This window comes from Oncorhynchus kisutch, unplaced genomic scaffold (assembly GCF_002021735.2).
Source record: "Oncorhynchus kisutch isolate 150728-3 unplaced genomic scaffold, Okis_V2 scaffold4012, whole genome shotgun sequence".
NCBI classification, from domain to species: domain Eukaryota; kingdom Metazoa; phylum Chordata; class Actinopteri; order Salmoniformes; family Salmonidae; genus Oncorhynchus; species Oncorhynchus kisutch.
The window spans coordinates 97,453-113,667 of record NW_022265957.1 but is presented as its reverse complement, the minus strand read 5'-3'; the positions used below and the strand labels follow the sequence as shown (position 1 = coordinate 113,667).

Genomic DNA, 16,215 nt, shown 5'->3' with positions numbered 1-16,215 from the left:
AACAACTGTGACAGGCTTTATTACGAGCACATTCCCAACAATGCAGAGTTAAAAAAAGTAAGAAATATTTTCTAAATAGTAACACAATAACAATAACAAGGCTATATACAAGGAGTACCAGTACCGAGTCAATGTGCATGGGTGCGAGGCAGTCGAGGTAATACAGTATGTACATGTAGGTAAGGGTAAAAGTGACTAGGCAATCAGGATAGATAATAAACACAGTAGCAGCAGCTAGTGTGAAAGTCGGTCAGTGTCACAGTGAATGTGTGGGTAGAGTGTAGTGAGTGTGCATCGAACCAATTTAAGAGAGTCAGTGGAAAACAATTTGAAAAATACATCAGTAACAAAGGGGGTCAATGCAAATAGTGCAGGTGGCCATTTAATTAACGTTCAGCAGTCTAATGACTTGGGGGTAGAAGCTGTTCAGCAGTCTAATGGCTTGGGGGTAGAAGCTGTTCAGCAGTCTAATGACTTGGGGGTAGAAGCTGTTCAGCAGTCTAATGACTTGGTGGGTAGAAGCTGTTCAGCAGTCTAATGACCAGGATCCTGGTGTCTACCCAATGTGCTGAGCACTCCTCCTGGCCAGAGTCCGCGCTACATTCAGCTGCTGCAACCATGGTCTCTGTGTGAAGGCACTGTTAGAGAGTCAATCAACCAGAACAAGGTTAGGAGACCAAATCTGTGTCCTAGCATTGTGAAATACTGTATATGTAATGGCCTCAATACATTAATGAAGCGCCCTTACATCCTATCCTCTCCCCATACTGAAACAACTTGTTAGGGTGAACCAATAAGACACTATATACCTTCTAAGTTGGCTGATGATTTGTTTCAGGACTTGTTAGGGTAAACCAATAACAGCTTCTAACCCCAAGTCATAAGACTGCTGAACAATTAATCAAATGGCCACCGGACAAGTTCAACTGTTTTATTATTTGTTACTTTAGTTTATTGGGTAAATATTCTCTTCAACTCTTCTTGAACTGCACTGTTTGTTAAGGGCTTGTAAGTAAAGTATTTCACGGAAAGATCTACACTTGTTGTATTCAGCGCATGTGACAAATAAAGTTTGAGTTGATTTGATTTTACTATGTACCTTCTAAGCATGATGGTTGGCTCATGATTTGTTTGTACTGAAATCTATTCAGGGAGGATAAGGGTATATCATAGGCAGTGATGAAGTGGTAAAACCATTGACTGGTAAATGCTGATTGCCGTTCAGGATTAAAGAAGTATATATATATATTCATATTCACCGTAGCTGTCATTTAAACTTGGACTAACCTGGCCAAGGCCAAACAGTTTATGGCGTTTTCTCTGGGTGTGCGGTCGCAGTGGAGAGAAAAGGCCTCCAGTGAGGTGGTGAGGATCTGGGCGGAGTTTGGTGAGGCAAACACAGGTCTGAGATTGGTGTCTCTGGAAATGGGTGGGAGCGGGACTCTGCTCCTCCATTGGTTGCTGTTCTGATCCCCACTCTCATCCTCCTCACATCCCTTCCCTCCACATCCCCTCTTCTTCTCTCTTTCATCCCTCGTGGCCACAGGGTGTAGCTTCGGTAGTTGAAGAGGTTTATCCTGGGATGCCAGGGCGTGGAGCGGGCAGGATACATGAGATGGGCAGTTGATGGGGGTCAAACGTCGAGAGGCTGTGGACATCACCCTGATACCCGCCTTGGCCTCACTCCTCCTGGGCTTGGAGGACATCTTGGGGAGGGTGAAGCCGTCCACCAGGACCGTGTCGCCCACCCTGGTCCTGAACGGAGCCCTGTTGGGGCTGATGCAGTGCCTAGATGCTGTCCTCCTCTGCCCCAGCCTCACCCAGCCCTTTATCTGGAGGTATGTCCGCATGGGCAGGGCCATACCTGGGAGGACCACCACAGAGCACAGCTTGGTGGCCAGGTGACTCACACACTCCCTGTGGCCGTACTGAAGGGCGATCCTCAGGGGGTCACGACCCTGGGGATCCCGACAGGCAAGGGTCAGAACGCTGCTGGCGATAAAGAGTTTGAGGATGGTGAGCTGGCCACGCTCGATGGAGGCGACAGCGGGACACTTGGTGACGTCGGGGTGGGCCGTCTGGTGGCACCACTCACGGTAAGGGTGAACCCCCACCGGTTCAATGACAAGCACCCCCCTCTCCAGCAGCCAGCCGGCCAGGTCCAGGTGGCCCAGAGAAGCAGCGATGTAGAGTGCCACCCGGAGCTGGAACCTGGAATAATACAGAATCAATGTATTTATAACACGTTTCAAGTTTTTTTTGTCAAGTTCACAAGATACAGTGGGTTATAAAACAGTACAGTAAAATGCTTACTTGCAAACTCTTTCCCACAATGCAGTATTAAATATCAGGGTAAGAGAAAAAACGTATGAAGGAAAAAACACGAGAATATAAGCTACATACAGGGTCAGTACCATCATTGTAAGCTATATACAGGGTCAGCACTATCATTGTAAGCTATATACAGGGTCAGTACCATCATTGTAAGCTATATACAGGGTCAGCACTATCATTGTAAGCTATATACAGGGTCAGTACCATCATTGTAAGCTATATACAGGGTCAGTACTATCATTGTAAGCTATATACAGGGTCAGCACTATCATTGTAAGCTATATACAGGGTCAGTACCATCATTGTAAGCTATATACAGGGTCAGTACTATCATTGTAAGCTATATACAGGGTCAGTACCATCATTGTAAGCTATATACAGGGTCAGTACCATCATTGTAAGCTATATACAGGGTCAGTACTATCATTGTAAGCTATATACAGGGTCAGTACCATTATTGTAAGCTATATACAGGGTCAGTACCATTATTGTAAGCTATATACAGGGTCAGTACCATTATTGTAAGATATATACAGGGTCAGTACCATTATTGTAAGCTATATACAGGGTCAGTACTATCATTGTAAGCTATATAAAGGTTCAGTACCATCACTGTTGATAGTAAGTCTATCATACAGTTCAGTGTGTAGATGTGTATTCTGACCTCATCACAGGTCTCTCCCTAGACAGGTGTCGTTGGACGGTCAGTCTGTGTCCCAGGAAGCAGCCTCTGAGGAACTCCGCCCACCCATCCCAGGTGTCCAACCGTAGAGTAGCCCCTGGGAGACAGAGACACATGCAGGTTGTCCTCCTGGTTGCCATGAACCAAGAATGTGTTCCATACAGTCCATTTGTCTCTGTGTTACATCCATAAGGTGTTGAGCCAGAGGACCATTGATCTCCTGCACAAGGAAGGCCATACCCAGGTCAATGGCGTAGTCGTGCAGCCGGTTGCAGTCGTAGAGTTGCAGGCCGGTGGGAGAGCTCAGTCTGAAGGAGCTGACGGGAAGCCCACACTGCTGGGACACCAGGGTCATGAGCCTGGCCACAGACGTACTCAGGAGAAACACAGTGCCCGAGACTGAGAGGGTCTCCCCCGTCACGGCACTGAACACACGCACCACCGGCTCCCGCTGAAGTATAAGACCATGGACATACAGTAAATTCACTTGTTTTACATAAATACCTATGTTGTGTTTATACACCGAGTAAACAAAACATTATGAACACCTGTTCTTTCCATGACAAAGACTGACCAGGTGAATCCAGGTGAAAGCTATGATTCCTGAATGATGTCACTTGTTAAATCCACTTCAGTGTAGATGAAGGGGAGCGGACAGGTTAAAGAAGGATTTTTAAGCCTTGAGACAATTGAGGCATAGATTGTGTATGTGTGCCATTCAGAGGGTGAATGGGCAAGACAAAATATTTAAGTGCCTTTGAACGGGGTAGTAGGTGCCAGGTGCACCGGTTTGTGTCAAGAACTGCAATGCTGCTGGGGTTTTTCACACTCAACAGTTTCCTGTGTGTATCATGAATGGTCCACCACCCAAAGAACATCCAGCCAACTTGGCACAACTGTTGGAAGCATTGGAGTCAACATGGGCCAGCATCCCTGGGGAACGCTTTCAAACACCTTGTAGAGTCCATGCCCCAACGAATTGAGGCTGTTCTGATGGCAGAAGGCGGGGTGCAACTCAATATTAGGAAGGTGTTTCTAATGTTTGGTACACTCAGTATATATAATTACAGGGGTAAGATGAAGTGGCTCCTTTGCACTGATCTTAGGTCTGGTTTGTGTTTTTACTGCTAATGGTAAAGGTTAGGATTTGGTGAGAGTAAACTGATCCTAGATCTGTGCCCAAGGGCAATTTCTATCCAGAGACAAATCAAAGGTCCATGCTATTTAAACTTAGAATCTACCACCATCTCGTGGCTCAAATTTGGAACAACATTTTCTAATTCATGTGCTGTACTGAGTTTTGTTCTATCACATTGAACACGAATCTGGGTGCAGATTAATTTGTTAACAGAAATATTATGAAAATGTATTTCAATGAACCCAAAGGGCCTCTTCTTCTCCTACTATACGGCCTGCTGTGCTCTACTGTACTCTACTGTACTATACACCACTGGGTATACAGACTCTACAGATACTGTTAGCGAACACCAGACTGAGGTCGAGGCGATTACATGGGGAAAAGGTTTATGACTGTAAGGGTGTTTGGTACAAAGGCAACACTACATCGGGCCACATTTCAGCTCTATCCCAGGTCAACCATACAATACTATAGATTTCCACTCTAGTCAACCAGCGAGAAGGAGAGACAGACAGAAGGTCTGGCTTTGACTATGTCAATGATGGGATGTGTAAGTAAGGAACACAAATAAACATTATTCTGATGGTTAAATGTGTACTTAGATACATAACCACTCTCCTCTGTTAGCAAATCTTCCACAGAACTTTGTGGAACAGAGTGAGTTCTGTCCCTGTCTGGCTCTGGACATGTACCCAGGGACCTCTGTACAACAACACTTCACACTCACGAAGCAGTGTTCTTACTAACCAATCACTCTACCATAACCATGGTCTCGGTATAAAGCAGTGTCCTTACTAACCAATCACTCTACCATAACCATGGTCTTGGTTGAGCAAGGTCAATATTACTTTAAGTCTCAAGCAGGGTGACCTCAACATACTATATATCACCATACTATACAGTGGGGCAAAAAAGTATTTAGTCAGCCACCAATTGTGCAAGTTCTCCCACTTAAAAAGATGAGAGAGGCTTGTAATTTTCATCATAGGTACACTTCAACTATGACAGACAAAATGAGAAACAAAATCCAGAAAAATCACATTGTAGGATTTTTTATGAATTTATTTGCAAATTATGGTGGAAAATAAGTATTTGGTCACCTACAAACAAGCAAGATTTCTGGCTCTCACAGACCTGAAACTTCTTCTTTAAGAGGCTCCTCTGTCCTCCACCCGTTACCTGTATTAATGGCACCTGTTTGAATGAACTAAATCCCCTAATCATACTATATAACCATACTATATAATCATACTATATCACCATACTATATATTACCACACTCTATATCACCACACTATATATCACCATGCTATATATATCACCATACTATATATCACCACACTATATCTGAAACACTTTATGTTAATGATAGTATGAAGCGGTTTCAAGCAATAGCCAGCTCACTTTGATATGCATTTTCAAGCACGGGTAGAAACAGCTAGGTGTTCGGCTGGTACCTTCAGCAGGCAGCAGATGGCACTGCTAGGGGTTATGCCAACGTCTGTCAGGACCCAGCTGTCCCGAAGGATGGCACCAGCATAGCTCAGCTCCCGGGAGTGCCTCACCTACTTGTCGTCTGACAGTTGCACGTGGAAGTAATCCTGCCAGAGGAAGAAGATTGGAAACACAATGAGCCGTAATTGAGTGTCCCATACAATCAGAGTGAGAGGGCTCAACACTGATGGAGCCGTAATGGAGGGTGTTCCACCCAGACAGATGTCAATGTTTACCATACAATAATTGTAAACGTGTCCAATTGTGTACAATTAAGAAATAAGGCCCAAGGAGGTGTGGTATATGGCCAATATACCACGGCCAAGGGCTGTTCTTAGGCACAACGCAACGCGGAGGTATATTGGCCATAAACCACAAACCCCCAAGGTGACTTCTTTTTTTTCTCTTCAATTTAGTGTTATCCAATTGGTAGTTACAATCTTGTCCCATTGCTACAACTCCCCTATGGACTTGGGTGCACACATATAGAAGGTGCAAACATGGAGAACATTTTTAGTACCCTAGGGTCCGGGAAAGTGTTGGCCTTTTTAAAACCGCATTTCGTGCAATTCTACATAATTTTACATGACTGGAGACTTTGGGATTATCTTTTTTAAATCCGCAGAAATGATCGAAATGGCAGGCTACTTTGACACTGGCAAACTTAATACTGAGATCAATAAAAACGACCTTGTCTTGAATCCATCAATAGCCTATAGGCCTAGGTTTGTGGAGAAACATATAGTAGGCTACAATATGAGGAGGAAATTAGTCCTAAAAATGCTTTCCAGTTTCACTGACTCACCCAATGATGCGCAGCTCACTCGCTGGAGATTGTCGATGCGCTCGTGTCAAAAGCCTATCTCTCCCTCTCTGTTTTGTAAAAACAATGTTTGGGAGTTGATCAAATATTTTGGTAGTCTACAGCATAGTCTTATCTTTTCAGCAAGAGTCATTGCTTTTCAACCTGTGTTTTCCCTCGATTGTATTTGAAATATTGCAAAAGGCCTGTTTTGTCTGCGTGCTGTTTTTTCACTGACAGATTTGCCTCGCGTTCCCGACTGTAGGCTATTCTTTGTTATTGGGCTACAATCCGCAGCTAGGCTATTTTAAAAAGAAGCTATTGGTCCTCTGTAGCTAAATTATAGGGCTTCTCATGACGTATTAGGCTATTCTGAATGATTTAATTTATTTCTGAAGAGACAGCAGTAATTGCGTAACTTTAGAAAATTCCTCCAGAACCCTTCATGCAGCTATGATTCTATAAGGAAACAAATGATGAAGTGCAACTCTGGAGAGATGAGGGGGCAGGATAATTGACGAAGAGGCAACTCGAATGAACTTTGATCGCTTTTATTATAATTGTTACATAGCAAAAAGTGAAAATGATTTTTCATGGCACGAGAGGTACCTGGATTCGGCCAAATAGGTTCCGGAATAAAACAGTAGGAACGGTGCCGGATCCTGTTCTGGCATGATCCTGCTCAAATTAAGCACTGATTTGAAGTACCTAGGCCTCTACCTGCTGAGTACAAAGATTATTAAACTAGATTCAGTGGGCTTGTCATTCACAGTACTGATGAAAAATCAAGTACAGTTGATCTAAATGTGGGTATACGAGGCCATCTAGTGGTCACCGGATTTTTAAAAAATCCATGCAAGCTATTTTTGCACTAGCATGCGATGCCATATATTTGACGCAGGTATTTATTATTCAACAAGGATAGTCATTGACCCGGACAAAATATAATTGTATGAGCTATGCCTCTGTGTACCGGGGTTGTTGCACCCCTCTACTGTCTGACTTGGTGGGGCGATCTCGTTCTGCATGCCTGCCTCACTTATATTCGTATTCATATGTGTCGTCATGCATTTGTGCATGCACGCTTTTAACGGTCATATCCGTCTTGCTAGCTAACTTAGCTAGCTCATCAACCAGTATTTTATTCGATTTTTCTGCACGATAGCACTTATTAAAGCCTTGAAACTCATAGGGACCTCACTGTTGCCACGGGTCATCGAGCTGGCCCTTATTTGGCAGCAGGGTTGCATCGGTTTCCACTGGTTTTGACAGCTTGTTAGGCTGGCTAGCTAGGTAGCTAATTCGCTAACGCGAACTGTTTATCACGTAGCAGCCTATGCTGACTAGCGTCGCTAGCAACTAGCTAACATAGATCAAGTTTAGTCGTGGGTCCACAAAATCAAACAAATGGTACTGACCTGATGACAAAATCATATTTCGAAAATGTAGTAGCTATTTATGTTGTTGTTGTTTAATGACATTGCAAATATAATCATTTTTGACATTTAACTATCGGTATGTATCTAATCCGGTTTCGGCATGAGAAAAGTATTAATCGCAAATTCCAGCACTAACGGATACCGGGAAATAGAAATAAGAGAACCGGTCACGAATGCGGAGCCACGCCCTAAAATATCATGTGACCACAAGGCGTTTGTGACACATTCATGCGTTCCAATATTGTCATAATTGTCTGTAGGTTCTAAATTGCTTATGAGCTTGGCTGCCCTTCAGAATGTAGCTGATTCTTGTACTCTACAGCTGTATTTTCCTACAGTTAATAATAATACTAGCAACAAAACAGATTTCATTCCTTAAAATGATATTGCCAGATGGAAGAAAATAATAAGGTAGGCCTAAACTGTAATAAGATATACCTTAAAGACTGCTTGTGTTTAATCCTGAATCCAGTTGCCCCTCTTGTACTGGGATAAAACAATAGGCAAGCCATGAACCTTATGGAGGAGTGCATGTGTTTTGCAGACACACCTGGGTTCTAGACTGGCTGAGGTAAACATTTTAGGAAAGCCTGGGTTTTTATCCCGGTGAAAGCAGATATGTCAAAGTTTGTCAATGTCATGTTGCCCTTCTATTTAGATGAAACTAGCGAAAAGGATCATTTTGCTTCTCTTAATCCACATTTTCTAGCAAAAAAACATGTTCATGCTTTAGGGCTGGTGGGCTGCATATATATTCGGTAAAATATAAAGTGTGTGTGTGGGGGGGTGGGGGGGGGGCGTAGTGGATATAATGGGGTATAGGCCTAACTGTTGTTTTGAGGGTGAAACTTAAATCACAGGATGATGTCATCATTGTAAACTAAATTCAGCATAGCCAAACCTTGTATAAAATAGGTTGAATTTGTACCTTTGAAACCATGTCAGATTTTCAACATTATATACACTTTCAGAAAAAAACAATAGGCAGCACCTCAGCCCGGGATCGAACCCCATCCAGGGTTTTAACTACACCCAGCCCTGCTTAGCTTTAATATGTCACTGACTACTACCAATATGCTATTGTGAGAATGATTATTGAGAGATCTCTTAATAACAAAATATATTCAGTGTTAATATCGAAGTCATTCTAAGGGGTAGGTTTGACAAAGCAAATGAGTGAGTGAGTCTTTGACATGAAGACAGTGGTTAGATTCTGCCATTGGGACTGCTCTGATGTTGTTTCCATTCTCTCCTGGTTATGACCATAGAGCCTTGTCCCAGTCTCTAGACCTGCCTGTCTGTGTGATGGATGACCACCTGACCTCTGAAGCTGTCAATGAGATGGTAAGTTGACCTTGTCATTTCATATTACAACATTAATCCAATAAAATGTTATAGTGATGCTATCATTGGCAATGTTGACGTACCACAACCATCTCTGTTGTGTTGCAGTTGTTTAATTGGCCCAACGTTGCCAATGCTCCTCCACTCTTTAACAGTTAATAATCATTTCAGTATGATATTTGTTGTATATAATGTTTTATTATTTGCAATATAATTACATTTCTACCAGGAGCAGAGCAATTCTACCAGGAGCAGAGCAACCTCAGTGATGGAAACCACAGAAGAGGGGAAGCTCAACAATGTGGAACATCTGACACTTATGGACTTCCTTCAAAACCTAACTGAGAAGTATGTTCTGTTTTCTTTGGTACTATCACACCTTCAAGGAAATAGGATCAAATTAGAAACTGATCAATCGGGAAAAAAAAATTCATTGCTAGAAAAGTTGTCACATTGCAATTTTGCCAAAACAACTGACACAAAGCAAGTATAACTTCACGATCAGGCAAATAATTAAATAAAAACAATTCTGCCACGCATCCTGATATGACAACATTTATAACAATATTGTTTTCAGGCAATGGAGGGGGATTCGTGAGGGCATGTTTGACCCGGTAAGATCATGTTACTGACAATTTAATTAGATTACCATGAAAACTCTGCCTAATGTTTAACCTTGTTCATAAGCTTTTGAAAGACGCACTATGCAACATTTTAAAACACTTCTTCTGTTTCTGGAATACAGCTGACAAAACAACAGCTTGCCGGCTTGTGTCTGAGGATTGTCCAGTTTTTATCGGACAAGCTGATGCAGATCATCATCCCAGGTCTTTACGAACTACTGGGCATCCAAGATGCTGCCTCCTCTCCATTGTCACAGAGATCTCTCACAGCGTCACTCACCAGTCTGTTAGACGATAAGACTAACACCAAGTCCCGCGTGAGATTTACTGAGGCTGGTGTACCTAAGAGGCCAGGCAGTCGAAAGTCGTACAATAGCTTTCGCATCCCGACTCCCTACCCTTCCTCCAACTGTATGGATCAGGAAGAGGAAGAAGAGCAGGAATCACAACTTAAGTCCAAGGAGATTTACCTGACTAAGGGCAGTGGAAGCTACCTGCCCAAGGGGGCCATGAGGTATGTTCTTAAAGGGAAATTTAACAACTTCATATTCATCTAGACAATCTGGACCCTTTCTTTCTAAAATTATCTGCCGAAATTGTTGCCACCCCTATTACTAGCCTGTTCAACCTCTCTTTCGTGTCGTCTGAGATTCCCAAAGATTGGAAAGCAGCTGCGGTCATCCCCCTCTTCAAAGGGGGGGACACTCTTGACCCAAACTGCTACAGACCTATATCTATCCTACCGTGCCTTTCTAAGGTCTTCGAAAGCCAAGTCAACAAACAGATTACCGACCATTTCGAATCTCACCATACCTTCTCTGCTATGCAATCTGGTTTCAGAGCTGGTCATGGGTGCACCTCAGCCACGCTCAAGGTCCTAAACGATATCTTAACCGCCATCGATAAGAAACATTACTGTGCAGCCGTATTCATTGATCTGGCCAAGGCTTTCGACTCTGTCAATCACCATATCCTCATCGGCAGACTCGACAGCCTTGGTTTCTCAAATGATTGCCTCGCCTGGTTCACCAACTACTTCTCTGATAGAGTTCAGTGTGTCAAATCGGAGGGTCTGCTGTCCGGACCTCTGGCAGTCTCTATGGGGGTGCCACAGGGTTCAATTCTTGGACCGACTCTCTTCTCTGTATACATCAATGAGGTCGCTCTTGCTGCTGGTGAGTCCCTGATCCACCTCTACGCAGACGACACCATTCTGTATACTTCCGGCCCTTCTTTGGACACTGTGTTAACAACCCTCCAGGCAAGCTTCAATGCCATACAACTCTCCTTCCGTGGCCTCCAATTGCTCTTAAATACAAGTAAAACTAAATGCATGCTCTTCAACCGATCGCTACCTGCACCTACCCGCCTGTCCAACATCACTACTCTGGACGGCTCTGACTTAGAATACGTGGACAACTACAAATACTTAGGTGTCTGGTTAGACTGTAAACTCTCCTTCCAGACCCATATCAAACATCTCCAATCCAAAGTTAAATCTAGAATTGGCTTCCTATTTCGCAACAAAGCATCCTTCACTCATGCTGCCAAACATACCCTTGTAAAACTGACCATCCTACCAATCCTCGACTTTGGCGATGTCATTTACAAAATAGCCTCCAATACCCTACTCAACAAATTGGATGCAGTCTATCACAGTGCAATCCGTTTTATCACCAAAGCCCCATATACTACCCACCATTGTGACCTGTACGCTCTCGTTGGCTGGCCCTCGCTTCATACTCGTCGCCAAACCCACTGGCTCCATGTCATCTACAAGACCCTGCTAGGTAAAGTCCCCCCTTATCTCAGCTCGCTGGTCACCATAGCATCTCCCACCTGTAGCACACGCTCCAGCAGGTATATCTCTCTAGTCACCCCCAAAACCAATTCTTTCTTTGGCCGCCTCTCCTTCCAGTTCTCTGCTGCCAATGACTGGAACGAACTACAAAAATCTCTGAAACTGGAAACACTTATCTCCCTCACTAGCTTTAAGCACCAACTGTCAGAGCAGCTCACAGATTACTGCACCTGTACATAGCCCACCTATAATTTAGCCCAAACAACTACCTCTTTCCCAACTGTATTTAATTTTAATTATTTATTTATTTTGCTCCTTTGCACCCCATTATTTTTATTTCTACTTTGCACATTCTTCCATTGCAAAACTACCATTCCAGTATTTTACTTGCTATATTGTATTTACTTTGCCATCATGGCCTTTTTTGCCTTTACCTCCCTTCTCACCTCATTTGCTCACATTGTATATAGACTTGTTTATACTGCATTATTGACTGTATGTTTGTTTTTACTCCATGTGTAACTCTGTGTCGTTTTATCTGTCGAACTGCTTTGCTTTATCTTGGCCAGGTCGCAATTGTAAATGAGAACTTGTTCTCAACTTGCCTACCTGGTTAAATAAAGGTAAAATAAATAAAATAAAAAATAAAAATCTCCAGCATCACCATATGTGAAAATTACACATTTCCATGCTTTGTAGTAAAAAAAATTGAGAGGGACGTAACTGTTTCCAATAGTGCTAAGAAATTAGTGCTTTTTGAGGTTGGTTTGGTTTCGATTCAAATATTTAAAAAATAATCACGGTTTTGGATACTTTTTTTAGACATTGAATGCACTATGGATTATGTGTGTTGAATGCTGTAACAACACATAATAAAACAATGAATAAAAGTCCCATGATGGTAGTGACTGTCCATTACTGTTTATGACTTATCAACCATCATTTACTTTCTCATATAAAATATTCATTTGATGACTTTATTATTTCATTCCAAGTCATCAACTCATCTCTATAGAGCTGCTGCTTATCCTGTCTGACAAAATCACTATTTTAGTAGTTCTTCTAAGTAAATAAGACCTACTTTTATGACCACTGAACACCAACTGTCAATCACTTAGATCATGTATTTCCAGGTAGAGAATCCTCGCAACACAACTGCTTTTTATCTCTCTCATGCATTCTCTCGTCTCTCCGTCTCAGTCAATGAGGTTTCCGTATCTGCTCCACACAGAGTGGACAAGTAAGTGGGCGTGCAATGGATTATGGGAATTAATTGCCATATTTTCTGTGCTAAACTATGTAGAATATTGACCTGTTGGAAACTACAACTCCCTACTACATTGCATAGTTCGTGCTTGATCTGATTTATCTCTACAGAAACTGAGCATCGAGCTCACAGAAGAAGAAAAAAATTAACTATATGGAATTCAAATAATTGAGCCGACGTCGGTCAATTAGTTGTTTAAAAACCGAAAAATAACAAAAATGTTGGTTAAATGCTCAGCTCTAGAGTCTAATGACATCATCAGTGTGCATCGTGTGATTTTAACCAATTATGAGTAGGCATTGCCTACTAATTGGTTGATGTCATAGAAAACACTTATCTTCCTCTTTCTTTTTTACTATAAAACATAGAAATGCCCGTTTTTCACATATGCTGATGTTGGGGTGGTGCTGGAGATGATGAATATGAAGTTGAAACATTTAGAAATTTCCCTTTAACATTTCTTCAAACTGCCTTGTATTTATGATTGTCCTTGAAGTTATTAGAAGTTACAGTATTTGAAGTTTATAGCAATTTGGATTTTTGTAGAGGATAGATATTGCCAGGATAGATAGATATCTACAGGCCAGTTTCAATACAAATGACTTATACAAAATACATTTTATTGGGCTTTAGAAATTAAACAGTTAGGCTGACATCACACTAAGGTTTTTTCTCAGAGAAACAGCAGTGTTTTCCTCATTGTTTTCAATGGTGCAGATGTATTTGACACACTGAATGTGCATCACAGCCTTACATATTATTTGTTTGACTTTGATGATTTCTGTTGTTTTTTTCCCCAAGGATTCTAACCTCTCTGTCTGATGTGCAGAAAAAAACAACCAACTCTGAGACGCTACAAGTCCTCTTAGGTGTCTCAGAGGACACCCTCGTCACCTGTGTGCAGGACAGCCTGCAAGGTTCTCTCTCCAAACTTGCATGCATGTCCAATTCTCCATCTGGAAGTGCAGGCTCTATGATGCTAACCCCTGCTGTAATGGCAGAGTTGGCTAAAGATGTCAAGTCGGCCTTATCAGTGGTCGTTAAGAGTGCCTCCGCAAGCCAAACCTCTCTAGTGACACCGGTAAGGGGAGACTCACAGACCAAGGTAACTGAGAGCATGGTGAGAGAGCTGGCTGCTAAACTTGAAAAAGTTGACCAAGAGAGCAAGAGTCTAACAGGGCAAGTCATGACCACGATCTCTGACACAATGGTGGCTTTTGTTGATGAGAACGAACAGAATTTGCTGGAAGATCTGAAGGACAAGATCACGTTTTTGGCATCGCATGTTGGCTTCATTGACGATCTTGATGCCCTGATAAGGAAATACGAGAGCAGCTACAATATTGGTGAATCTGGTTCCTCCTGCACGCTCACATCTAAGAGCATCCAAAAACTCTCCAGCCGGGAGTTTCAAACATCAGCAATACAAGCAGTGAGTGGAGTTCTTGCCAAAAAAGTCAGTAGTTTGAGCTTTCCTAGTTCAGTCGTTCAGTCTGAGTTAACAGGTGCTGTATCAGGTCAAACATTGTCTGGCATTGTAAAGACAGAGTCAATTCACCCAGCTGGGCTCAGCAGCGTCAGTAGTTGTTAAGACTTTCGTGTCAGATATGAAGTCCTTGGCTGAATCTGAAGAGAGTCCCCAACAGAAGAGTGCCTGGTCTGCTGCTGTTCACATTTACCACAGCATCCAAAACAACTTGAAAGATTATTTCGGCAAGCTTCAGCGATGTGCCTTAAAGAGCATGGTCACATATGATGATAACATCACAAATGCTGAGTTTAAGGAGACAGTTCCACTTCCTTGCTTAGACATGAAATATAGGCCCAGTAAGAGTGAGCCTCAGTTGCCAGAGTCCACTGGTGCAGTTACTTTACAAAGAGGCCTAAGTGAGAGATCAAAACTTCTTTGGGCACACACTGAGTCAGAAGAAAGCAAGCTCCTTCTGACAACTTGCACCAAAGAAGTAATCTCAGAGCTTCTGGTCTTGTACAACACTGAGATGTCAAAGGAGGACCCCCTGTACACTGTTGGAGAAAAAGGATCAGACTTCTCTATTGAGAGACAACAATTTGTAGAGGGCGTTCTGGCTCAGCTTAGGGATATCTCCCATTCCAGGTCCTCATCACCAATAGTATATGAGTTCCCCTGTCAAATTGAGGACAGCAGAAGTAAGGCCACAGCTTCTTTGACCAGTCTGTTAGATTGCATGAAAAACTCTCAAGTGAGGAATTCAAGAGAGACACCACTCAAGCAGTGAGTGAGTTCCTAGTTAAAAAGTCCAACAGTAGCTTAACTAGTACACAGCCTGCTTATTCTGTAGCATCCAGGTCTTGTTCCGTTCAAAACCAGAGAACCTTGTCAAAGGATATTTGTGCGGATTCTGCTGCCTTTGGCATCATTGACAGGTTTGTGGAAGACCTGCAGAGCTTGGCGCAACCTGCAGAAGTAGAGGAGAGAGAACCTGACCTCCAGGAAAATGCACAAAAGCGAAAGAGCAGGATCTGGTCTGCTACTACTAGTTTATATAAAAATATTAAGAAGACATTAAAGGACTTCATCATTCATCAGCGGAGGTCAGACATGCTGAGCAGAATGTCTAGTCATATACCCACAGAGGACTCTGGACATCTTGGGACTAAGGAGCACCTTGGTTTGGCAAGCCAGGACTTGAGGCAAGCTAGTAAGAGTGTGCCTCACTTGCCCAGTTTTAACCTTGAAGTGACTCTACACATGGGTGTCAGCGAGAGTTCAAAACTTCTCTGGACTGAAACAGACGAGGCTCTACTGACCAATAGTACCAAAGAGGTCATTTCAACAATCTTGACCTCATGCGAGGATCAGGCATCAAATGCACCTTGCTTCTCCACAGTAGGAAAGAAAATATCTGATATGTCCCTTGAGGTCAACATGTTGGTAGGTGGTGTTCTGTCTCAGCTGAAGGACATCTCCTTGTCAAGGTCCCCAACACCATGTGAAGACATGTTTGAACGTCTCCAAGGTTCTACTGAGCGAACCTCTCCAGTAAGTCTAGATTGCAGCACGGCTGCCTCCAAAGGCATTGCATCTTCCCACAGTCTTTCAACAAAGAGCCTCCAAAAACTTTCTAGTCATGAGTTCCAAACCAAAGCTGAGAAAGGAGTGAGTGAGGTCCTCTCTAGATCATTTAACATTGTGGAGGAAGGTACAACAGATAAGTACCTCCAGTCTGTATCTACATCCATCACATCTACTGATATTATACAAACCATAGTGAAAGATCTGCAGGAGCTCACCCAGACCACCCAATCATC

At 42.8% G+C, this 16,215-nt stretch overlaps 2 protein-coding genes across 3 annotated transcripts; one reads left to right on the top strand and one right to left on the bottom strand.

Moving 5' to 3' along the window:
* Positions 1–8: 8 nt before the first annotated feature.
* Positions 9–8,124, bottom strand: LOC116373033 (protein ANKUB1-like). Of its 2 annotated transcripts, none has more exons than XM_031821741.1 (5): positions 7,869–8,124; positions 5,612–5,755; positions 3,257–3,467; positions 2,999–3,113; positions 9–2,211 (listed from the first exon to the last, which is right to left on the bottom strand). In XM_031821741.1, exons 3-5 carry the CDS (start codon positions 3,369–3,371, stop codon positions 1,272–1,274), a joined length of 1,170 nt encoding a protein of 389 aa, XP_031677601.1. In that variant the 5' UTR covers positions 3,372–3,467; positions 5,612–5,755; positions 7,869–8,124; the 3' UTR covers positions 9–1,271. The 2 variants fall into 2 exon arrangements, with proteins under 2 accessions (XP_031677601.1, XP_031677602.1); XM_031821742.1 differs by lacking the exon at positions 7,869–8,124 and adding an exon at positions 6,454–7,535.
* Positions 8,125–8,170: 46 nt separating this feature from the next.
* LOC116373029 (uncharacterized) lies at positions 8,171–14,515 on the top strand. Its single transcript, XM_031821737.1, has 6 exons — positions 8,171–8,300; positions 9,158–9,233; positions 9,463–9,581; positions 9,811–9,847; positions 9,979–10,370; positions 13,726–14,515. Exons 2-6 carry the CDS (start codon positions 9,195–9,197, stop codon positions 14,513–14,515), a joined length of 1,377 nt encoding a protein of 458 aa, XP_031677597.1. The 5' UTR covers positions 8,171–8,300; positions 9,158–9,194.
* The last annotated feature ends 1,700 nt before the right edge of the window (positions 14,516–16,215 follow it).

Coding starts and splice junctions, on each gene's coding strand:
- LOC116373033 (XM_031821741.1), bottom strand. CDS start 3,371: ATGACCCTGGTGTCCCAGCAGTGTGGGCTTCCCGTCAGCTCCTTCAGA. Junction 3,114..3,256: donor CGACTACGCCATTGACCTGG/GTATGGCCTTCC, acceptor TCTGTCTCCCAG/GGGCTACTCTACGGTTGGAC. Junction 2,212..2,998: donor AGGGAGAGACCTGTGATGAG/GTCAGAATACAC, acceptor GTATTATTCCAG/GTTCCAGCTCCGGGTGGCAC.
- LOC116373029 (XM_031821737.1), top strand. CDS start 9,195: ATGGATGACCACCTGACCTCTGAAGCTGTCAATGAGATG. Junction 9,234..9,462: donor CTGAAGCTGTCAATGAGATG/GTAAGTTGACCT, acceptor CATTTCTACCAG/GAGCAGAGCAATTCTACCAG. Junction 9,582..9,810: donor CTTCAAAACCTAACTGAGAA/GTATGTTCTGTT, acceptor TATTGTTTTCAG/GCAATGGAGGGGGATTCGTG.